This window comes from Ptychodera flava, chromosome 20 (assembly GCF_041260155.1).
Source record: "Ptychodera flava strain L36383 chromosome 20, AS_Pfla_20210202, whole genome shotgun sequence".
Lineage (NCBI taxonomy): Eukaryota > Metazoa > Hemichordata > Enteropneusta > Ptychoderidae > Ptychodera > Ptychodera flava.
The window spans coordinates 38,611,601-38,638,338 of NC_091947.1; the positions used below are offsets into that span (position 1 = coordinate 38,611,601).

At 36.4% G+C, this 26,738-nt stretch overlaps 1 protein-coding gene and 1 long non-coding RNA gene across 3 annotated transcripts in view; one reads left to right on the top strand and one right to left on the bottom strand.

Annotated features, from left to right (window-relative positions):
- The window catches only part of LOC139120884 (uncharacterized), a 466,659-nt gene that overhangs the window by 177,900 nt on the left and 262,021 nt on the right, over positions 1 to 26,738 (top strand). The window lies entirely within an intron of this gene.
- Positions 1 to 26,738, bottom strand: part of LOC139120881 (DNA-directed RNA polymerase II subunit RPB2) — a 412,063-nt gene that overhangs the window by 31,484 nt on the left and 353,841 nt on the right. For both annotated transcript variants that reach the window (XM_070685501.1, XM_070685502.1), the window contains 2 exons: positions 21,903 to 22,063; positions 18,288 to 18,483 (listed from right to left, as the gene is read on the bottom strand). In XM_070685501.1, coding sequence (XP_070541602.1) covers positions 18,288 to 18,483; positions 21,903 to 22,063 — 357 coding nt within the window. The remainder of the gene's footprint in view (positions 1 to 18,287; positions 18,484 to 21,902; positions 22,064 to 26,738) is intronic.

Sequence of the window (26,738 nt, forward strand, 5' to 3'; positions counted from 1 at the left end):
GTAATGTACTGGAGACAGTGAAATATGTTTAATGTATTTATTCAGAATATGAAATGGAAAAAATACAGAATTAGATATATCGAATACTGTGATACAACCATTAACTCAACAAGTCATTTACAATGACATAATCCCCACTTGTAATAGAAGTATTAGTCTTGATGGGGCAGGAAAATGTGGTCATTAAGAAGTATCACTGGAGTGTATATGTTGAGATCTATGGGCACATAGGTCTATGTCGTTGTTCCCAATTTGAAACACATGAGGCATGTCTAAGTTAAATCGGGAAAAAAGATCAGACCTCTAGCAGTATTGGCCAGCCAAGAAATACATATGCACATTATAAATGAGGTACAAGATGTGACATCTTAAGGTCTAATATCCTATCAAAATTGGAAGGTATAGAAACTTGTGGTTACTGAGATATGCATATATATGTATAATCAAGGTCAAAGGTCATCTTAAGGTCTAATATCCTATCAAAATTGGAGGGTATAGAACTTGTGGTTACTGAGATATGCATATATATGTATAATCAAGGTCAAAGGTCATCGAGGTCACATGACATTTTGAAAAAAAAAATTATATTGCTAATTAATCCCTATATGCCAAAAAATCAGATCTCTAGCTCTATTCGCTTGCCCAGAATTAGATGTGTACATAATTAATGAGGTAAAGCGTGTGTTGTCATAAGGTCTCCCATCCTACTAAATGCAAAGGACATAGCACTTGTGGTTACTTATTTATTGACATAAACATATATTTTAGGTAAAAGGTCATCGAGGTCACATGACATTTGGTCAAAAAATTTCTCTCCTATAGTTATCCCTATATACCAAAAATAAGACATCCAGCTCTATTGGCTTGCTCAGAATGAGATATGTGCATAATTATTGAGGTACAGTATGTGGTGTCATAAGGTGTCCAATCATACCAAATATGAAGGGTGTAGCACTTGTGGTTACTGAGTTATGGACAAATATGTATATTTGAGGTCAAAGGTCACCGAGGTCACGTGACAAAAATTGTTTTGCTAAGTTATCCCTATATACCAAAAATCAGACCTCTAGCTCTATTGGCTCGCTCGAAATTAGATATGCGCATAATAAATGAAGTTCAATATATGGCGTCATAAGGTGTCCCATTATACTATACATGAAGGGTGTAGCACTTGTGGTTACTGAGTTATGGACAAATATGTATATTTGAGGTCAAAGGTCACCGAGGTCACGTGACATTCTGTCAAAAAAATTGTAGTGCTAAGTTATCCCTATATACCAAAAATCAGACCTCTAGCTCTATTGGCTCGCTCAAAATTAGATATGCGCATAATTAATGAGGTACAATATGTGGCGTCATAAGGTGTCCCATCATACCATACATGAAGGCTGTAGCACTTGTGGTTACTGAGTTACGGACAAATATGTATATTTGAGGTCAAAGGTCACCGAGGTCACGTGACATTTTGTCAAAAAAATTGTATTGCTAAGTTATCCCTATATACCAAAAATCAGACCTCTAGCTCTATTGGCTCGCTCAAAATTAGATATGCGCATAATAAATGAAGTTCAATATATGGCGTCATAAGGTGTCCCATTATACCATACATGAAGGGTGTAGCACTTGTGGTTACTGAGTTATGGACAAATATGTATATTTGAGGTCAAAGGTCACCGAGGTCACGTGACATTCTGTCAAAAAAATTGTAGTGCTAAGTTATCCCTATATACCAAAAATCAGACCTCTAGCTCTATTGGCTCGCTCAAAATTAGATATGCGCATAATTAATGAGGTACAATATGTGGCGTCATAAGGTGTCCCATCATACCATACATGAAGGCTGTAGCACTTGTGGTTACTGATTACGAGTAGGACAAATATGTATATTTGAGGTCAAAGGTCACCGAGGTCACGTGACATTTTGTCAAAAAATTGTATTGCTAAGTTATCCCTATATACCAAAAATCAGACCTCTAGCTCTATTGGCTCGCTCAAAATTAGATATGCGCATAATAAATGAAGTTCAATATATGGCGTCATAAGGTGTCCCATCATACCATACATGAAGGCTGTAGCACTTGTGGTTACTGAGTTATGGACAAATATGTATATTTGAGGTCAAAGGTCACCGAGGTCACGTGACATTCTGTCAAAAAAATTGTAGTGCCAAGTTATCCCTATATACCAAAAATCAGACCTCTAGCTCTATTGGCTCGCTCAAAATTAGATATGCGCATAATTAATGAGGTACAATATGTGGCGTCATAAAGCGTCCCATCATACCATATATGAAGGGTGGTAGCACTTGTGGTTACTGAGTTATGGACAAATATGTATATTTGAGATCAAAGGTCATCAAGGTCACATGACATTTTGTCAAAATATCCGAGATATCTGCGTGAACGGATAGACTCACGGATGGACGAACAGACGGACATGACCCAATCTATAAGCCCACTGGACTTCATCCGTGGGGACTAAAAATTGTGTCACTGCATCCTTTTTGCAATATGAATACGATGAGAAACTAAATTTTTATTTTTCATGGCCTTATACATGAGAGTCTATGGAGATCTGCCTTACACATGGGAGTCTATGGACGTGTAAACTAAAAATATGCAAATTTCACCACGAATTGCCCAAATTTGGCAAAGGTCACTCCTATGCACTTCCATACCAAGTTTTGGACTTGTGGTTTCAGAGAAGAAGATTTTTTGACCAAAAATGGGAGAAAATTACAAAAAAATTCATGAAAAATAGCAAGTCCAAGATACTGACCCAAGATGTGCACAATCATTTCAGGTCAGCTTAAAGTACTTACATGCTAATTTTTCATGTAATCTGCTCAGTGGTTATTGAGTTTTTTCAATTTTGACTGTTTTAACATTTTTTCACTTAATTTGCATATTTTTGGCGATGACAACTTCATTTGAACAAAATCTCATCTACAGCCCATCATCCATGTACACACCAAATATCAAGATGAAATGTACAGCGGTTTTGGAGTTTTTGATGTTGACATACAGACATACAGACATACAGACATTTCCCTAGCCTATAAGAATAGCTTCCATTGCCATATATACATATGGCTATGGGAGCTAAAAATGCTTAATGACTTTTAATGCTGTATCATAGTATCTTTAATGTACATAGCAAGTTTTGTCAAATTTGGTCTAGTCAATACAGATAAATATCCCTAATTAGGAAAGTTCATTATATATGCAAATTAGGAATTGGGTGAAGTAAACGATGACTTTTAATAATGTTGTTTTATAGTATCTTCAATATATGTTGCAAGATTCATCAACTTCGGTTGAATCAATTCAGATATCTATCCCTAATTAGTGAAGTTCATTAAAAATGTAAATAAGGAATTGGCTGAAGTAAAAATGCTTAATGATTTTCAATAATGTTATATCATAGTACATGCCGAGTAGTGCCGTGAAGAACTGTCCGGTCGAGAACTGCTTCAACCCGTGAAAACGACGGGTTGAAATCTCATTTCACATGCATATATGCATATGCAATGCAAAAGCGGGTTAATTTGAATGCACATAAACGGAGCGCACAGCTGCCAATCATTATGCGAAACAAAGGACTGCCGAATGTTCGTTTTTCACACATTAAGCACTTTTCACAAGGAGAGCTATTAACGGTTTCTGATCTGACCATTAAATGATTAACACCTTGATAAGCCGTGATAAGCCGGAAGTTCAAAGATTTGAGTTAAAAGAGTTGATTAGAAACATACTCGAAAACACAAATACGCATTTATAACGACCAAACACATTTATAACGACGAAATGAGTCGTTTTTCCACTTGCATGTTTAAGTTACACATAAAAACCGATCAGAATGGAACGATAGAATATGTTTTGTGTAGCCATACATAGTAAAGGAAGGGTGGTTTGACCACGAACGCGAACTTTAAGTCGTTGGTAATTGCCCTTATCAAAACCATTGTTTGACACCAATGCATTGCTACTGACTTTTGCAAGACTGACGCCGTTTGTGCGAACTCGGGCACTGGACTACTTCCTTGCCCTGTCACCATACCGTGAAAACCATAGAGGCATGGGTCATTGATCACTTAATTGTTGCAGGGTAGTTGATGATCCGGCCCAAAACCTTTCTGGCCCCGCTTTTTCACCAAGCCAAACCATGCCGGTCCCAAAAGCAACGTCGTCGTTCCGGCCCTCAAAAGAAATAATTTTGACAACGAGATCATTCCCTGGCTCTAGGCCCTCCCTAAGATACAAAATGTCTCTGTATGTAGAGCACGGTCCCTTGACAAAACCATGTGTAGAGAGAGGTATAGAAACAATAAATTGATAGTCAGACCCACAAGGGACAACACAGGTAGAGTGAGCGATAGGGACATGTTTTGCCAGTAATTATGACTCATGACAGTAAATGTTCTAATTCTACATAACTACCCTTTGGTTTTAGGGCGCGATTGAGTGACTCTCCGGGCCGTAAACGACTTCATTTCTTGGGCCGGAACGACTTCGTTCGGGAAAAGTGCGGCCCGAACATTTCGAAACCAGTTCACCTAGTTATCTGACTGGAAGGTGTTATTGGCACCGCAGCGGTGCGGATAAGAAATCTTAATTTCTTATCGGAACCGCAGCGGTGCGGATAAGGAAGTAATATAGAACGCGCATTTGAACTATTGTTTACGTCGTGTATCCGAGATAACATTTAAATATATCGTTTTATTGTGAAAATGGTCTAAAGGCAGGCTCAATGCGGTCCAGTCCATGATCTCGAGTAACCGGGACCAAAATTATTTTGTTAGCGTCGCTGGGCCAGCATCGAACCACATGTCACGGTGATACAGTTGACGTCATCTCTGCAGTAGAGACGGATACATTTTGTCTATTACTTTTGTTTTCACGATGTCCAGACTAAACCCTTAGGGAAAGTTGAGGTGTAGGCGATGTGAAGTTTGAAGGCATTAGCACAGGGATTGAGCAGCTGCAATATTATTTTGTAAGCCCGCGGGCCGTGCGCCAGTTTATTGCACTTGAAGTTATTCTGTCGTGTCGGCTAAGTAGCGCTGGCCCGTGGGGTGGGAAGTGGGGCTGGGGCCTGAGCGAAGATGGAAAGAAGGAAAGACGGAAGGAAAAAGAGAAAGAGAGAGAACGAGAGAGGAACAAACAGAGTGGGCAGGGAGAAAAAAATCCTATCCGCGGAAGGGAACGTGGCACCAGATAACATGCAATCACGACCACTTTTGACGCGTCCCGCCTACTCACCGCGCCACTTTGACTTCAATTTGCTAATAAAGGTTAACAAAGCAATTAATATTAACCAAATATCGATGTATGAGTGAAAGCTACAATTTTATTGGTTGTGTATGTAAACCGTTATCTGATTGGGTATAAGCTCTGTGGTGCGAATAAGAAATTTAGATTCCTTATCCGCACGGCTGCGGTGCGAATAGCCACTTCCAAAAAGAAACGATTACGTAGTATTTAGAGAAGCAACTTACGAACAGAAAGCAGGTTCAGTATAATAGAGAGACGCGCGTGACAAGAGACAAGGAGCAGTGCAATCTGGCGTGTTTTTTTTACAAGAGTTAGACAGTTTGTTTTTGAACAAACAAATGTAATGGATATGCGATCAGATGGTAATCAAGCGCCAATTATTGTCATCGAACTCCAATTAGCACCTTCGCGGAGTTCTCCTCCCATTGGTCAAGACGCCCTCACTTAAAATTCATACGTCACAAGCTAGTCTGTTGATATGTTGATTATTTGTATGCTAATGTTGAATACATAATCAGCTGCTTGGCCGGACAGTTCTTCACGGCAGTTCCTCTCATGTATCTCCAATGTACATAGCAAGTTTCATCAACTTTGGTAAAGTCCATTCAGATTTATATATCTGATTAGGAAAGTTTATTAAATATGCAAATAAGTATTTGGCTGAAGTAAAACTGCTTAATAACTTTCAACAATGTTATATCATAGTATCTTCAATGTATATTGCAAGTTTCATCAATTTTGGTCAAGTCCATTCAGATTTATGTATCTAATTAGAAAAGTTTATTAAATATGCAAATAAGTATTTGGCTGAAGTAAAACTGCTTAATGACTTTCAACAATGTTATATCATGGTATCATCAATGTTCATAGCAAGTTTCATCAATTTTGGCAAAGTCCATTCAGATTTATATATCTAATTAGGAAAGTTTATTAAATATGCAAATAAGTATTTGGCTGAAGTAAAAATGCTTAAAGAATTTCAACAATGTTATATCATAGTATCTTTAATGTACATAGCAACTTTCATAAATTTTGGTCAAGTCAATTCAAATAAATATCCCTAATTCCAAAAGTTCATTAAATATGCAAATAAGGGGTTTGATGAAGTACAAATGCTTAATGACTTTCAATAATGTTAAATCATAGTATCTTCAATATACATACCAAGTTTTGTCAATTTTGATCAAGTCAAATCAGATATATATCCCTAATTATGAAAGATCATTAAATATGCAAATTATCCATTATCTTTTACGTCTCCCCTTAATATCTTTCACAGCTGATATATCTTGGTGTGATCAACATTAGTAGCAAATCTCATCAAATTGTGTGCAATCGTTGTCAATATATATCCGTTTTTTCTAAAATCATTAATTATGCAAATGAGCAAAACTAATCAGTTCTTGCCATTTGCAAACTGAATCTATATACAAGATTTAATTCTGATCTGATGAGCCGTTTTTGTGATATTGAGCACACAGACAGACAGACACACAGACACACAGACAGACAGACGGACGGACAGACAGACCGACAGAGAGACACACAGACAGACACACAGACAGACAGACATCACTGTGACATATGTTCACGTGTGTCAACATGTGAGCATAAAATTGATGATTTCATCATAATTTCAATATATTACCTTAAGATAAAGCTTAGGAACCTGTATACCAAATATCAAAGCTATCAGATGAGTAACTTTTGAGAAACAAATATTTTCAACAAAAAAATGGCAAAAATTGACCCCAAAATACAAAAATTGAAGATTTCATCAAATTTCCATAAATCACACTATGACAACCCCTAGGAACCTGTATACCTAATATCAAAGGTATCAGACAAGAAGTTTGTGAGAAACACATTTTTTGACCAAAAATGGCAAAAATTGCACCAAAAATACAAAATTGCAGATTTCGTCATATATTCAATATATCATATTTAGTATCTGTAGAAACCTGTCTACCAAATTTCAAAGCTGTCAGACGAGCTGTTTTGATGAAATAAAGTTTTGACCAAAAATGACAGAAAAATTCCTTAAAAATACAGATTTGCATATATCATCACAATTTGAACAAATCTAAGTTGGGTTATCCCTAGGGACCTCTATACCAAATAACAAAGCTGTCTGACAAGCGGTTATAAAGAAGATTTTTTACCAAAATCGCCTTTTTTTTGGCTCTCATTTGCATATTTTCAACAATATCAAAAAATAAAAAAAATTTCTCAAAATCATATTTTTCATCTACACAACAAATATCAAATCAGTAAGTACTGTAGTTCTCAAGATATTTGAGTGGACAGACGCCTCACAAACGGACATACATACATACATACCTGCAGGGTTTTCAGTAGAAATTTGCCCAGGCGGAGAAATGTAAATTATAGGTGGAGAAGGAAGCCGAGGTTGGGGTGGGGATGTTGTGTCGCGGCGGCGGCAGCAGCATAACATTGGCAAGGTATTTTGAACAGCAATTTATCCAGTTTTGTTGAATGTCAGTGTAAAAAAGTCTGTATTTTAAAAACAAAAACTGTTTGTGGTTTTTTGTGTTAAGTAGAAACAATGTACCATCTCACTCATATCATTTGGGTGTTTGTCCTTTCTTCACTGTGTCACTGTCTGATGACATTTTCCATGAGAACACAAATAGTTACAGAGATGGTCAGTGCCCTAAGTTATCATCCTATGTGTTGATATTACAGTGTACTAAAATCAACAGGGAAGCAACAGTAACTTTTGTTATATTCAATAAAGAGTACTACAACTACTGGCAGATATTCCATGAATTTGGCGAAAAACTTTTTTTTGTGATTAATGCCAAACTGAATGTAGTATCGAATTTACATTTCAATTAAAGGAATATGTTGTTCATATTAAAACATGTCACACTAAAATTATACAGGAGTCATTAGAAAATCCCAGGTAAGTAGTTCCTTTTCTCTTTCAGTTTAAAGGGACAAAGACAGTTTTGACTTTTTTTGATATCAAGAATACAGGGAATACTTGCATAATAATAACACTCAGTATGCACAATGATGTCAATGCAGAAACTCAAAGTGATGAAAAGTGTGAGATACAACCCCTTTATTTACCAATTCAATGAAACAAAAAAGTTAGCTGCTCTAGCAGTAAAACAACTTGACGTAGAGCCTCAGGGTTGGCATTGGAGTTTGTTTTTTATTTTTCACCTGCAGTTCACAAAAGGCCTCTAAAATGTTTGTGAATACACATTTCAGTTAGATGCAACAAAATGACAATAGAAAAGTGTTTGCAGTATCAGTAAAAACTATAATGGGCTTCCTACCTCTATGACTGACCTTTTAAGTGCAGTACACTGAAACTTGTGAAAGAAAAATATTGTCTCTTTTTTCCATAAGCATATGCTGTGTCAAAGAAAATACACAAGTCCTGAAAAATATTGTGTTGCTTTCTTTCCCCCAGCAGTCACGCACTAGTACATGTATCAATATCAAAAAAGAAAAACATTGCATCGCCACCAAAAAAAAATGAGGGGAAGTCTCCAGCTGGCTGTGATGTATCTAATGAACTACGTGAATAATATTTACATAAATTATAAATTTGCCTACCGTCTGCAAATGCTACAAAATTGGATATTTTTACCGAGAAAATTAACAGAGTTCACGCGGGGCAAAACACGTTATTTATTACTAGATTCAAAACTTAGTCGATAAAATTGAGACACTTTTTCCAGCATTGAAAGGTTTCATGATCGGGCCATTTACCTACAAATGTACATGAAAGCATGGATCGCGTGCTAAATTTAGAGCAGGCGGCAGATACGGTAGAGCGTGCCCATTCCACTTTCCTTTGAGTTGAAATCACAAGAAATATACGTGAAAAGCCAGCCCTTAGACGTACAATATTTCTCAAAATTTTGTACACCGCCAAATCACCGTTTTCGGGGGTAAAATATCGAATTGCAACCACAACCGCGAGTTTATACCACTTTCAGGATTTTAGCATTTTAACGTAGATGGTTGATCACGTACTTTCTAGAACAGTTCTATAAACAAATCCCTTGCTCTGGCGTCATAGTCGCGTACGCGTACTTAGCGCACGTAATACAACATGTTGGCGATGCATGACTTTGATTTCGCTCTCTGAAGAACACCTCACCAAAATACTAAAAAATACCGTCAATGACGCTGTACCTTCTCTAATGTGTGGCCAGGTCAGGTAATTGGTTGTTGGCATGGAGTTGTTGGTAAATAGTTGATGATGTAGGGGCATGAGGTGGGATATGGACCCAAAGAACCTAAAAGATGATTAAATACATCAATCAAAAAAATTCTAAGCTACAGTATAAACTGCCTAAAGATAGTTCAATGTGGAAAAAAGTTAAACAATTCAGAAATAAGAATTAACAGTCCAAAATAGTAATGACGCACTTCCTTACTGACCTGAGTGCATGTGAAATACACAACCTGGCATCTGTAAATTAAATGTATACCAAGTGATCATTTCCAGTCACTTTTAACTGTTTTTAATGGATTTTCCAAAGAGTCCTGTGGAAATGATGAAAAACGCTTATCTGGTCTTGTGTTTGTATAACCTCATGGCTGATAATTGTCATAGTATTGAAAAAAATTGAAAGTGAAGAAATTACTGTTTTTAATAGGCATATTTTCCTTGAAATACATGACCGTGTAAAGAATATATGCTAAAAGTGTTTAAGAGTAAATTTCTTTTCAAAAAATAATTTAATTTGTGACCAAAGGATTTTTATTCTTTGAGTTTACAAATTCAAACATTGCAATTTGTTCAATCATCTTGTGCAGTGCAAAATTTATAAAATGACTGAATAACAAAAAAAATTGGCAGAATTACAGTCTTTGTGATGTAAAATTATGGGTTGACATCACGATAACTGTTAATCTGTTTGAAGTACTAATATACTATAATTTAAAAAAGAAAAATTCATGCAGAAACGGTAAAATATATTGTCAGCAATGTAGTGTTAATTTTGACTTTACATCAAAATATGCCTTTGCTGGATACCAAATATATAGGGCGAAATATCAGCCATGTTCAGCAAAATCCACACAACAGCATTGATCCTTTTCTAATTTGATTTGATTTGCTTATGTTATCCTTGTATGACAGTCAGTACAATATGGAACTTGAACACAACACAGTGAATAAGTATGCTGTAAATGAAATGGTGTGGCTGCATCCACATGCAGCAATAGGAGTGCCTTTGTCTCTCACCCCTCATTTCCAACCTGTCCCATCCCTGAAAAAACAGTTTGGTCTTATATTTATAATGTTAATAATTTCTGTATTTGTTAAAATGTGCGCATCTCAAAAACTTTTGATCATAAACATTTTCATTGTTTTTTATAGCTGACCAATCAGTTAACCTGTTTATTTTGAATATTTGCGCATTTTTCCTCAGTATTTGACATTTTCTGAATACCTTCTTATTCAGTTTGTCATTTTCTAAAAGTTTAAATGCTCCATTGTGTGGTCAAGCTTTCCACAAGCATCAAATGGGGTACTTCATATAGGAGGGTCTGCCTCTAGAGGGTGGGCATCATGAACACTCCTGTGTTTGTTGGTTAATTCCTCCACGTAAACTTCTGATTGTACTGTAAACATCGAACATGGCCGACGTAAGATTTTCCTGTCTAAAACTTTCACTCATTTTCGTTCATATGACTCTGAAACTCCAGGAAACGATTGGGAAGAAAGGGTTATCTTGAAATATTGAGGTACTCGCCGATATTTTGCAAAATTAAATGAGAAAAAATGCAAGGAAAATGCCGACAGGCTTACACAATGACAGTTTTCAGACTCGGAGGCATATGATCATCTCTGCAGATTATGCAACAGGCCCAGATCACGTGAGGCCATGAGGGGATATCCACGCAACTCAGTACCAAACACTAGCGCTCACAGAGTGAGCAAACACAAAGTGAGTACCCCTAACGTCAGCTCAGTAGTCTGTAATACAGTAGATTGTAGTCAACTAAGAAACCTTGGAGAAAGGCTTAACACTGTGGCTATGCCGCTAAGTCCCTTTTGATTTTTGTCATAGCTCAAAATCGTTCTCCCACACCTCAACCTGAGCCATGAACACCCCACCAGTTTATGATATGACCCATCACAATGGCATGACGTCCACGGATCTTGACAGACGGAAGTCTTGACAGACGGAAGTTCTTGACAGCAGCATATTGGTTTTCAACTCTAATACCTTCTCTGTCTATAAATAGACACGAGAAGGTAAAAAATTATATTGATACATTCATCGGACGGCTGCACTCGGCTCATTACCATATCAAAACGTGATCGCTGACAGCTACACGCTTTCCTATGGCCGGTCGCCATTGTTTTGACTCGTAGCAGAATATTAATGAGGTCAGGGAAATATACCCAATGATATTGCCGCTTACAGAGGACAGGCGTACTTTCACCCAATGATATAAGATATTAGAACAGTACACTGACCTAGTCTGACCTCGCATAAAAAGACGTTGTATGTATACATAGCCCACGTTGTACACGGAGCCTGGCCTACTATGCGTGTTCACGTTCGTCCTTTTTTGGCTAGTTTGTCGCGCCAAGCCCAAACGTAGTGTACTTTTGTCACTCAGTCGATGGTCATAATTTGTGAAGTATTAACCAAAGTTTATGCCATTTTATAATATTTTCCCCCAAATTACAGCCGGCGAAAGTGCTGTCACAGACGTACAATTTCGCCGGCTGCCGGCTTCTAATGAAAACACTGATACCTACATACATATATACATACAGGTACATACAGACTGACGCCAGACGGATACCCATCCTAATAGCTTCTATAGACTATAGTCTATTGTATCTAAAAACCCTAGAGTATCAGACTCCCAAGAACCCTGGACTGAACCCTGCTGATAACATACTGGACTACCAGCTCTGGTATAAATGGGACCACCATCCATCCTCCCCCACCTGACATGCCAGACCCACCCCCAGTGGCAGAAAAGGGTGATGGTGAAGCAAAGGGGGCAAACACCAGCAGAACACATGTGGGAACCTAAAATCCAAGATGGCTAACCGGCTAGGGCCAGCCGCTATGTTCCCTGTACCAAAATCCGCCATTTTGACAGCGTACTCAAAGAACAAGACAACAACGGAAGGGTCAAAGATGACGGGATTAAACCAAAGTTGTTCCTGACACAGGAGCACACGAAACATCCACACTAGCTCTTACAATGGAGGCTTCAGAATGCACCACAGCTGAGTGCAGTGTCCCCCGCAAAAGCATGCTGATGACCCGACAAATCTTCAAACTATACAAAACGAGACGAAACCATAATAACTGAAGTCAAAGACACAGGTGAAGATGCGACTGACTCTGAACCTCTTCCAGGTGAAACAGGAGACTGAAAACAGGAGGCTGAAACATAGGGCCAAAGTCCCTGAAGCTACTATAGACATGGATACAAAATTAAGTATTCCTGACTGTATGAAATTATCTCACTAAGGTCATCCTAGGGACCTGTAAACCAAATATTAAAGCTGTCTGACCAGCGGTTTTGAAAAAAACATAGGGACAAAGTCCCTGAAGCTACTATAGACATGGATACAAAATTAATTATTTCCTGACTGTATAAAATTATCTCACTAAGGTCATCCTAGGGACATGTAAACCAAATATTAAAGCTGTCTGACCAGCGGTTTTGAAAAAACAAGCGACTCAACAGTTGACAGAGCTCTGCTGTGTTATGTAGAGAATAACCTTTTGTGACACATGTATTGATGAAGAAGGTGGATATCTTTGATAGCTCATTTCAGGATGGCCTGACCAAAAATGGAAAAAAATTCCTTAAAAATACAGATTTGCATATTTCATCAGACTATATTAGTCAATGATAGCAAATAAACGACAGTTAATTACATTCTAATTAAAGTAAACAAGACTTGCTTAAATCAAAAAATTACGTCATAATAAAACAGCATATCTGTCAGGTTATAAAGAATCTTGAGCTGGTTATCTTTTAATATCAGTATTTTCATCCTATTAACCAAGCACATTTTAACTTTCAAATTAACATTGTAAGTAAGTTCTGTTGAATAAGTTGAGACTGTACCTACTCAGAGAAAGCACACTGAAGAGACAAATGTTTGAAACTTAAGAAGTTCAAGGTCATCAAAAGCATTATAAGGAATCATGTTACACTTTCATTGCACTGTTTACACAGATTGCATAATTGCTATAAATAGCACATGAGGAATCTTACAGCCCAGCTTTACCATAAAAACCCTATCACTTTGACCACTCTTTTAATTGACCACTCTATTTTTTTCCTCAAAAAGTAATCTTATTTTATCCTTACCAAGTCAACCATAAATGGAAATTAGAACTTTCTCTATCTCTATTTATTTGACCACCCTATCATGACAAACTATTATGAGCAATTTATTTTAGATAACATAAATGGTGGTTCAGAATATATCAAAGTTGGGATTCAGGAAAGTTGCCTTTACATGTTTTAATCTTCAATTCACTTTGAACTGTCAAAAAAAGTTGAACTTTCTGATAATTCCACACTAAAATTATTTTCGCTTTGATGATTTCCCAATTAATTCAATTATTTAAAATCATATTAATAATTTTTTTCTGGGTGAATTGATAGGGTTTATACAGTACAAGAATTACATACAATGTAAGTCAAACTTTGACCAAAAATGACAAAAAATTCCTTAAAAATACACATTTGCATATTTCATCACAATTTGAACAAATCTAAGTTGGATTATCCTTAGGGACCTGTATACCAAATAACAAAGCTGTTTGACCAGCTGTTATGAAGAAGAAGATTTTTTACCAAAAACACCTTTTTTGGCATTAATTTGCCTATTTTCAACAATATCAAAAAATTAAAAAAAATGTTTTCTCAAAATAATATTTTTCATCTACACAACAAATATCAAATCAGTAAGTACTGCGGTTCTCAAGATATTTGAGTGGACGGACGCCTCACAAACGGACATACATACATAGATACATAGATACATACATACATACAGACTGACGCCAGACGGATACTCATCCCAATAGCTTCTATAGACTATAGTCTACAGTAGCTAAAAATTAGTTTCTCAAAATCATATTTTTCATGTACACAACAAATATCAAATCAGTAAGTACTGCGGTTCTCAAGATATTTGAGTGGACGGACGCCTCACAAACGGACATACATACATACATACATACATACAGACTGACGCCGGACGGATACCCATCCCCATAGCTTCTATAGACTATAGTCTATAGTAGCTGACAAGCGACCTAACAGTCGACAGAGCTCTGCTGTGTTATGTAGAGAATAACTTTTTGTGACACATGTATGATGATGGTGGATATCTTTGATAGCTCATTTTAGGATGGCCTGACCAAAAATGGCAAAATTAGCTGCATAAATACAAAATTGAAGATTTCATCATAATTTCAATATATTACATTAAGATAAAGCCCAGGAACCTGTATACAAAATATCAAAGCTATCAGATGAGAAACTTTTGAGAAACAAATATTTTGACCAAAAATGGCAAAAATTGACCCAAAAATACAAAATTGCAGATTTCATCATAAATTCAATATACCATATTTAGTTTATCTGTAGGAATCTGTATGCCAAATATCAAAACTGTCAGACGAGGGCTTTTGATTCAATAAAGTTTTGACCAAAAATGACAGAAAAATTCCTTAAAAATACAGATTGCATATTTCATCACAATTTGAACAAATCTAAGTTGGGTTATCCCTAGGGTCCTGTATATCGAACAACAAAGCTGTCTGACCAGCGGTTATGAAGGAGAAGATTTTTTGCCAAAAACGCCTTTTATGGTGCTAATTTGCATATTTTCAACAATATCACAAAATTAAAAAAAGAAAAGTTTCTCATAATCATATTTTTCATCTACACAACAAATATCACATCAGTAAGTACTGTGGTTCTCAACATATTTGAGTGGACAGACGCCTCACAAACATACATACATACATACATACATACATACATAAATACATACATACAGTCTGATGCCGAACGCCGGATGGATACCCATCCCAATAGCTTCTATAGACTATAGTAGCTAAAAACAGGGTTAGAAGCAATAAAATGTATGAGAAAAGAACTGGAAAATTCAATGCATGTGCCCCCCAGACACAGGGACAAGGGCAAAACTCTGGCCTTGCGTACCATGCGACAAACTCACAGACAAAGTAGAAAGTAGAAAACAACTAATATACAAATACACTGGATTGCACTTAATGTTGTTAATACACTCAGAAAAGACAAAGAGAAAAGACTTAGCTCTTTCAGAAACTAGCAAGCTGAGAGAAACTTCTTTTGTGTATTGTCCAACAGTAACATTTTGTTATGAGGGTTTGCAGGAAAAACGACACTATAGCAGAACGCAACAGAATCAAAACTGAGTTTTGAAGAAGGGCTCACCTGTATATAGTGCTAATAAAGGACCCCTAAGTAAGGAAAGATTGATCTGCAAGGTTTGTCTTAGGGTAAGAGATTCAAGTTGTATTAAATGGTTTTGTATTATGCAATAGAAACAGGGGGGGGGGGGGGGGGGTTATTCTTCAGTGACTGCTACACAGCTATGTGAGAACATGTGAACAGCTTTGATGGAAGATCTATTTCTTGTGAGGAGTCCCCTAAGAAGGTGGAGGCAACATATTTTGTGAATGACATCACTGTTTAATTTTGAAAGAAATCAATAAGAGGGATTTAACAAAGCAACATTGACATTTCCTTGATGTAACAGAAAGTAAAACTTTATTTCTTTTAGTTTTTCTGCCATATGGAATGTAAAATGTACTTTGTTTTAATTTGACTGCAAAGGTGTAGTCCAACTTTGTAGCAGAAAAATGCTCCCAGCAAGAACAGTTAACAGTAATATTTAGTTACCATTGCCATTGATCATGGCTGATCAAGCGTCATCATGCTCTATGTTTTTCACAGTACTTGTTGATCAATTTACTTTGTCAGTTCTGTTTATGAGATTGCTACAAGATTAAGTGCAATCCAGAAAAATTTTTTTCTGCAACAATTTTGGATCGACAAATATTATTCTGCAAAAGATCCGTACAAGCCTAGCCCGTTAATTTTTTGCTTTCCTCTCGCCCTTGCCCACAAATAAATGTTAATGGTCAGCACGTTCCCCGTTATTTCTATACTTTTAGTGCAAACGATTTAAATATTAAGATGTCAACACAGGTTTTTACAATTTGAAGAACCTTTATGTTTTAGCTCAGTATGGCAGTAGATGTTAAACATAGACTGGAGTGTGTAAAATGAGCGTTTTCTCATGTTTTAAAATATAACCTCATCCCTTTGTGAAAGTTATGAGGCCTGCCAAAAACAAATCAGGTCAAAAATACTTGTACCAGCATTTGATTTTACGCTCAATTGAGTATGAACAGCAGAGTATTATAGAGCAAGCAGTTCTACAACATCTATGAATGCAAAGTGGATAGTAGCCGTACCAGTCAGTTTATCTTAAAGAATTACGCATGTCCTTACAATGGATCAAACATGCCCACTTTACCATCTCAGAAAGGAATTTGTGAGCGGATTAGGGAAAACATGAAGCAAGTAAACTGTATAGCGTAACTCGTTCATATATATTTTGTTGCAGTACAAAACACTTCAAAGGTATTTACATCGCCTGCTCATATCCTTTTATTATTATACTGGCTTGCCTGAATAGAACTAAACTTACTTGAACAGCCTAAACGACAGTTCAACTTTCTTGGGAGTATCTTACATAATAATTGCATTTGAAACCTACATGGAACATGATCATGACTTGTGAATCTCATGCTGTACAAATTAGAAATATAATATGTGCACCTTGTCTGTCGCAAGTATTTTCAGTGTGGTTGGATTTTTGTCACTCATTTATGACTATACACGATATAATTCACCACCTTTCGTCAATTGGAATTGTCATATAGCAGTTCTGTCATGATGCGCTGTTGACCAGGACCCCAATATTCAGCAGCGTAGACAACATGAAAACACCATGTGGCTGGCCATGAAAAGTGTTGGTTGCAATACATTCAATTGATTGTTTTTGGTAATGCCCATGAACTGAATGCAAAAAACAACATTTTGACCATAATTGTCAATGAAATTTAGAAGTGGGATAACATTATTCCTATTTGCTCAGCTATTTCATGTATATGAACATAAATACCAGCGAAATACAATGTATTTTCACATGTAAAAATTATAGGGGTTAATATCAGTAACCTCTAAACAATAGAAGAATGGCAATGCAGGCATAGCATGTATGATAATGACTTCTTTGTTTGTATTTGTTTTTCTCTCTCTTGTCAATTCATCAGCAAACTTAATCTCCATACCATCTGTGACAACATGCCTTGTACAAAGTTTGGCATGGCTGACTAAAAACTGCCTCCATCATTAGTGTAGCTGTTCAGAATGTGTTTTTGCACAAGTCACTAAAGTTGGAACACTCTTTCTGGTATATCACCAAATTTTTTCACGTTTCTTTGCCCAGTTGCTAGGCTTGGATTGACCAGACCGTTTAGAACAGCGTGGGTTTCTAAATATGCCACTATAAAACGTTTGTAGATGTATTTGAGCATGTGCAGTGTTGTGATTACGTTGCCTTTTGTGTGTCAACGGGGCCTGAATTCCTGTCTGGACAAAAAGTACTTTTTTCACTAGTTTTATTATAAATTGTATATGATTGTGAGTCGGACTTGGCATGCACACTGTGCGATTTGGCATTATTTACAATGAACTTTTATAAACTGTAGATGCTGTTTCAAACAAAATATGAAAAAAATTGTTGAAAGTTAGCATTATTGGCCCTCCAACCACTGTTTGTGTTGCAGATACAGCCATGTACTGACTTTATCACCTATTCAGCCAGTGAAGTATGATTTGAAAATTTCTCCTTAAGACAGCCTTTTGAGGTAACTGTAAATAAGAGAAAACATGCATCTCACTAACCTGTGTCTTATTCTTGCATCCTCTGCATTCAAATGTGTTGTTCCTCAGGTTAGCAATTGCTATCAGACCACAGAGGTTACAAACATGAACTCTATAAGGATCCGAAACTTCAAAGAGACGCTCTCGTAGAAACTGAGCAGAACCATGGGAAATCTGACAATCACGTTCCATCTCACCAAAACGAAGACCACCATCACTGTTGAATTGTGAAACAATATTTTTGTTAATTTCATAGTGAAGCACTGCCTCATAACTTTGCTTTCTCTTATATAAATTTGTCTTTACCTGTAAGCATGAAAAGTTCTGTCACTGAATGTAAAATAGTATCAAGCACTGTGTTATGTAAAAAATATGTGATGTGAATGCGATGGTATTACATGACTTCGATTGTAATTCCATTATGAACATCAAAATTGATGGTCACCATTTTGCACACAATCTTGAAGCCGACCTTGAATATCTTAGGGGGGCATAGTCTTCTTTAGAAGTTTTGTCATAATTTAGATTGAACAAAAATAGTGCCAATGTCTCAGTATCACTACTGGTGGCAATAGGTACAGCCTTTTAATGTCAGATTTTAATTTTTGAGAGTTGCCAGAACAGCAATAAGTTTTTCAGAAAGAAACATGCTAGGGGAAGAGATAAATTTTTTGGATGAGGTTTGGCAGTGGGGGCATGTTCAGTGTACTGAGAATGGTCATAATGTGAAGTTCGACAGTCACATCTTGTAAACTTACGAGGAGTGTGGTTACCATGTAACATAAACAGATTTAAGTATTACAAGTCATCGCTGACGACACAGTCTCCACTCACACCATTAATTGACATGTACATGCACACAACAATACACTGTCTGTGTGCCAAGTTTGAATGAAATCTGCGGATAGTTGAGTAATGGTTCAAAAACATGAAAAAATATCGCAATTATACAGTGTCGCTCAAATTTGATCAGAATTGGTACATACCGGTATGGGTACCAAAGTTCAACAATAAATGTTCTTTCTATCTATTCAGTGCAGGAAAATTCTACGTTGATGTTATGACAATGATTTAAGCACTGTACAACCAGGAACAAGCAACCTAACGGCCGATATAGCTCTGCTGTGTTTATGTAAAGAATAACTATTTTTGACACATGTTGATGAAGAAGGTGGAAATATTTGATAGCTCATTTCAGTGGCCAGAAAAAGTGGCTAATATAGCTGCAATAATACACATTTAAAGATTTCAACGTAATTCGAATATATCACATCGGATCATCCCTAAGAACATGTCAACCACAGCTATCTGACAAGTAGTTTTTTGAGAATAAAGTTTTCTGACCAAAAATAGCAATGAGAGCTAAAAACAAAATTATGCTTTTTTCTAATAATGCAAGCTACACCTAACAGATTCCACTCAGTTCTAGATTTTCAGCCAAACATTCCATAAACCTAAAATAATCTTTTGGTTTTGTACATTTTCAGAACTTTATGATCTCCACAAATTTCGTCCATAGACAGGCAGACAGATAGGCTTGACACACACTGACAGAGTGATGACATTGCCCCCCCCCCCAGTGTGCTGTGGCCAGGGGCCAAAAAGGCAATTACATTTGGCAATACACACACACACCAAACACACATATATGTGTTATAATAGCACAAGCGACCTAGCGGCCGATATAGCTCCGCTGTGTTTATGTAGAGAATAACTATTTTTGACACATGTTGATGAAGAAGGTGGAAATCTTTGATAGCCCAATGTAGTGGCCAGAAAAAAGTAGCTAAAATAAGCTGCAAAAATACACAATCGATTTCATCATACTTTGAATATATCACATCGGATCATCCCTAAGAACATGTCAACCAAAGCTATCTGATGAGTAGTTTTTTGGAGAATAAAATTTTCTGACCAAAAATGGCAACAATTGCCCCCAAAAATAAAATTTGCAGATTTCATCATAATTTCAAAAGATCAAATTTAGTTCATCTATAGAAACCTGTATACCAAATTTCAAAGCTTTAAGAGCAGTTATGTTATGTTACGTTATATCTATTTATTAAAGTGTCATGTGTGGTCTTAAACAGCTTGGTTGCCTCACCAAGCCCCAAGGGCTTACAAGACACGAAAACAGTATATTTTGAGAAACACATTTTTTAACCAAAAATGGAAAAAATTGACCCAAAAATTCAAAATTGCAGATTTCATCATAATTTCAATAAATATTATTTAGTTCATCGATAGAAACCTATATACCAAATTTCAAAGCTATCAGATGAGTAGTTTTGGAAATACACATTTTTTGACCAAATATGGCAAAAATTGCCCCAAAAATACAAAATTACAGATTTCATCAGAAATTCCATATATATTACTTAGCTCATCTGTAGAAACCTGTATACCAAATTGCAAAGCTATCGGACCAGTACTTTATGAGAAACACATTTTTTGAACAAAAATGGCAAAAATTGCCCCAAAATTACAAAATTGCAGATTTCATCATAATTTCCATAAATATAATTAAGGTGATCTGTAAGAACCTGTATAACAAATCGCAAAGCTATCAGATGAGTAGTTTTGGAAATACACATTTTTTGACCAAAAATGGCAAAAATTGCCCCAAAAATACAAAATTACAGATTTCATCAGAAATTCCATACATATTACTTAGTTCCTCTATAGAAACCTGTATACCAAATTTCAAAACTATCAGACCAGTACTTTTAGAGAAATACATTTTTTGACCAAAAATAGCAAAAATTGCCTTAAAAATGCAAATTTGCATATTTCTGCACAATTTGAACAAATCTGAAATAGATCATCCCTAGGGACATGTGTACCAAATATCAAAGCTATCTGACTGGTAGTTTTGAAGGAGAAGATTTTAAAGATTTTTTTACCAAAAATGACAAAAATTGCCTTAAAAATACAAATATGCAAATTTCACCACGATTTGAACAAATCTGACTGAAGTCACCCTAAGTAAACTGCATATCAAATTTCAAAGCAATCGGACAAGCGGTTTCAGAGAAGAAGATTTTTTTACCAAAAACACCAAAAAATGCCCCAAAAATACAAATATGCAAATTTCACCACGATTTGAACAAACTTAAGTGAGGTCACCCCAAGTGAGCTGCATATAAAATTTCAAAGCAATTGGACTTGCGGTTTCAGAGAAGAAGGCAATTGTTGACGGATGACGACGGACAACGGAGGACGACGGAGGACAACGACGGAAAATCAACCTATTTGATAAGCTCCGCGTCGCTGACAGCGGAGCTAAAAATGGAAGCTAAATCTAATCAGTTCTTGTCATTCCCCAACAGAATCTGTGAAAAAGATTTGATTTGAATTGAATGAGCCATTCCTGAGATATTACGCCAACAGACAGAAAGACAGACAGACACACAGACAGACATAAGTTTGACATCAGCTCATGTGTGTAGATCCGACTTAAAATGTACAGACAAACATTGGAAATATTTTTGCAATTTTCTTGACAAGGACTTCCTGAAAGATTCAAAGTTCAATAAAATATTGCATTGTTAACTTTATACGTAGTAAATTATTTCTTGTCATGAAATGTGTCATAAATATGACTGAGTAATTTACATATGCTGCACAGACACTCACCGTGATCTCCCTTCCATTGGTTGTCTGTTCAAAATCTGAAGAGGGCCTCTGGCTCTTGAGTGTATTTTATCATCTACCATATGCTTCAGCCGTTGATAGTATGTTGGACCAAGAAATATTTGTGTGCCTAACTTCCTGCCACTCATGCCATTGAATAAAACCTGGATGTTTAATGGAAAAAATGTTTAAAACTTGAATTTAACAATGTGAAATAATCACTGTGCATGTACATATTGGTCCAATTTATAAGACCCTACTCAAGTAGAGGACTCTTCCCACTTTAAGGTGGAGCTGCATGTTGCAAACAGTTTTTTCAAAGGAATATTTCTTATCTAAGATGGCAAGCAATCTCCCTCAAACTATATATTTTCAAAGAGCAGACAATCTACAATGTAGTATGGTAGCAATAGTTTACTCAAAAAATAAAGAGGATGTACCATTTGGGGTAAAAAACCTCAAATTCAGTATTAATGAGAGAAGTAAATTTAAAAAATAGTGACAACATCACTGTTCGCTCCCATATAGTTATCAAAACAAGTCAACGATTGTATGAAACATGGACATACATATACAGACAGACTGACATACACAGACTGGCACAGAGTGATGACATGGACCCCAAGTTTGCCTTGGCCCATGGAGAGTGATAAAGATATAACAAACAGCTGAATGTAATGATAAAATAGTTAAGTATAGGCCTATACAGGCACTGAGAGTGAATATGTTACAGCAATTTGATTAGTTTCTTTTCCTTTTCTACTTCTTTGATAATATTGAAGACAATCAATCTGCAAGGCAGTTTATGTATTGACAAATATGTTATCTTTTACAAGCACACAATAAACTGTTCTTGATTTTTCATTTACAATATTTGACATAGACTAAAATACCTAACATGCAACCAATGTTTACACTTTGTCCATACCCCAGATACATGGAGAAATTTCAACATACAATCATCAACTCAGAAACCCTACAGGAAAAAGTAAACATTGTTTTCTTCCAGAACAGCTGGTACATCCACATCTGGAACAACTTACAAACTTAACCAATTACACAAGGATGATGACACAAGAGATAAAGTTAAACTGTGGTGAACTTGACTATTCCTTTCAAATCCTTACCTAACTTGACATCTTAAACTAAAATACACTACATGGTTAATTGTGCACAAAAATACATCGGGGTGGACCATTTGATAAGGGATGGTATCTGGAAGATCGATGAGGTACATTATCTTTTTTATCCGATCCATTGTACATTCTTTTTTCCCCACTCTCCCACCTTTTCTTTTTGTCAAACCTTCTCTGGCTGAATTTTTTATTGGCATTTGTTTGGAATTTTTCAAAATCTGCCAGGATTTTTTTACCGCATTTCAACACCAAATACAGTTTACCATATCAAATGCTTACTAAATCACCACATTATATACTCTTAGTTCCAGTAGATATAAAATTACCCAAAAAAATCTTGACAATACAAAATTAAAGATATCCCAGTAAAACTGAAAGTTTTGCAAAGTGGCCCCAAAAATTCAAAATTCCAGATTTCAACTTAATTTCAATATATCTTATTAACAAAAACCCTAAGGATCGGTTTACTAAATATCAAAGCAATCAGACTGGTAAATTTTGAGAAACAAATTTTTTTACCAAAAATGAGAAAAATCGCCCCCTAAATACAAAATTGCATATTTCATCCTAATTTTAAATATATCTAATTAACATAAACCCTAGGAACCTGAACGCTAGATATCAAAGCTACCAGATCAGAAGTTTTAGGAGAAAAATTTTTTGACCAAAAAAGGCAAAAATTGCCCCAAAAATAATAAAAAAAATTGCCAGTTTCAACATACCTTCAATACATTATATTGAGATTAATCTTAGATACCTGTATACCAAATACATGTATCAAAGCTATCAAATCAGCAGTTTTTGGATTAAAAATTTTTTTATTAAAAATTGGGAAAATTGCCCCAGAATTACAAATATGACAATATCAATACAATTTGTACAAGCATGACTGAGGTCATTCTGAGGAACATGAATATCAAGTTTCATAGCAATCAGACGAGCGATTTCAGAGAACAAGATTTTTTGACTAAAAACGGAAAAAATACCCTAAAAATACAAACATGCAAATTTCATCCAAATTTTTGCACACATAATTCAGAATACCTAAAGAAATCTGCATACCAAGTTTCAACCAAATCTGACCAATGCTTACTGAGTTTTAGCCATTTGCAGGATTTTTCCTTTTTCCCCCCTCATTTGCATATTTTTGGCACCGACATGTTCATTTGAACAAATTCACATCTCCACCCCTAGGTGTACCTGTATACCAAATACTAAGACAGTAGGTGCTACGGTTTAGGAGTTTTTGATGTGGACGGACTAACAGACATACATACATACTTACATACATACACACAGATGCCATTTTGCCACCTTATACGAATACCTCCCATTTGCATATATACATATGCATATATGGGAGCGTAATAAAAAACCTGGCATGGAATAACTACTTTTTTATTTTATAACTATTTAGTTATGGGATAACTAAAACTTGGGTCCAAGATGCGGCGCAAGCGGCTAATCTCTTTCGTGGAATTTGATCTGCACGAGCGGTAGGCGAGCGGAGCGTTCACTCGCCTCAAAAAATATGGTCTGGTATTACCAACTCGCCTTAAAATGATATATTGCAATATGAAATATCTGTTATAGTTTTCATGAAATAGGACCAAAACTTACCCCATACCCCAAAGTTTTATGTTGCAAATTACCATCAAAACTAATCTCAAATTCTTCCAACTTTTTACCAGGACATAATACAAAGGGCAGTGATTTGTTAGGGGCCCAAGACCCTATGGGGCTTGGGCCCCTATTGTATTTGTAGGGGTTTAACATTCTTCTTCTTTTATAGCAGCAGAGCTTATCAAATGGGTTGATTTTCCATTGTCGTCCGTTGTCGTCATTCAATTCAATTCAATTCAATTCAATTCAATTCAAATTACGATGTGCATTGGTATAGCACAAAATCACGATCGGGCGCATTGAGATCGGCCTTACTAAACATTGCGCTGCAGATCGCTGAAACTGCATGTACTACGTGAAAATTTATCGAAAGGCATGTAGGTGAAGAGAGTTGGGGCTGTAGGCTATGGGCAGTCTTGCAGCCAGCTTTCACGAAGGTGGGGACATTGTTTCCCAAGACTAGAAAAGTCAAAATTTCGATAAATAAAAGACAAATAAATAAATAAACAATTAGAGAACGAAAAATTTTCTCTGAACACAAGAAATGCACATGGACTTAAGGTAAGTAAATCATATCTAATGTTGGATAACTTTTACAAGCGAATCACGGTTGCCGGGCACGGTTGCAACTTTTGATACACTTGATATGATGTACAGCAATATCAGGACATTTGAATGTTCCCTAATGTCTATCAGTGTCTCTGCCACATAATCACATATCAATTAGGTTTTTTTTGTATTTCTTCAGGTACAGCACGATATTGGCACCCTGACATGTACATTACGGCAGATAGTGTACAGATTTATTTCACGTCTTAGTCGTACTCAAACTTGATTTTTCTTGTCGATCATTACGCTAATGCCGTCGCTTTCGAAGCGGATAAAACTGCTCGAGAGAAACTGGGAGGTGTACGCTGCTATGCGCAAGGATGTTTACTTAAAAAGTTACAGCAGCGTTCTCAGCCTTGCTATCCCTCACCTTGACAGGCTACTGAAGTTATGCCTCTGTGGCATGGAGTACAGTAATCGATGATGACTGTGACAAATGATTAGTTTCTTGACTGCAGAAATATCTGTGCTTTTTTTTCTGAGAGGGCACTTAATTCACTTCCACGGAGCTGGTTTACTGCTTGCTTTATAATGAACGATCATATTGCATCTCACATTTCTGCCTCTGTCTGATCGTAGATTATCCCGTGATGTATCCACTCTCTAGAGTTTCACACAGTTTTAAACAGTGATTCGTATTTCAACATTGCCACATCGTCTTTTGTGAGCCAGTACACTGACTTCATAGCTGCAATGATCGCTTTATAATTTTTAGATCCTCGAGAGCCTGTTGCCTAAAAAAATTACCGCAACGCAATTTCCTCGATAGCTTTTGTAATCAGCAAGAGTCAAATGTTGAGCTGATGTTTACTCTGGAAGTTTACATAAGCAATTTTCTCTGTAAAATGTCCCTGTGTCGAGTCGTAGCTTGCAGAATCATCAGACATACTTGTCTTTCCTCAACCGATTTTTGTTACGTTGATGCTGTGGCCACAAATCTGTCATCGAAATTTTCGCTTAGATGTTGACTCAGATCAACGGTAGATGATATGATCGCGTCGGGACATTTGTTTGAAGAGTTACTCTTAGCTGTACTCTGCTGGTTTTACCGTGTACGGTGTTTTCAATCATGTTCTAACTAACAACGTGTATGCGGAAAAGAAATAAGTAAGACGCCTCTGGTTTGACGATAGTCCGATGTTCTCAGTACCCCTTTTTTCATAATATGCACATGACTTCAAGTAAGCAAAACGACATGACGATAAACCTTTCAGTCAAAATCACGTCAAAGCCTAGTCGAAGAAACCCGACAACAATGTCACATTTTATCAACCAAATCAGTGTCTTCGAGTGCCGTGGTTACACCGCAGAATTTGTCAGCACTTATCAATTTGCAACAGTTTACGACGCCTTATATCAGAGTTCCAGACAGCACAATACTAGTAAATTTGTGACAAATAATACAAACGTGTGTGTCTAATAACGTAGAAAGTGAGTCTGCCCGTGCACAAACGAGGACTACAATTTACTG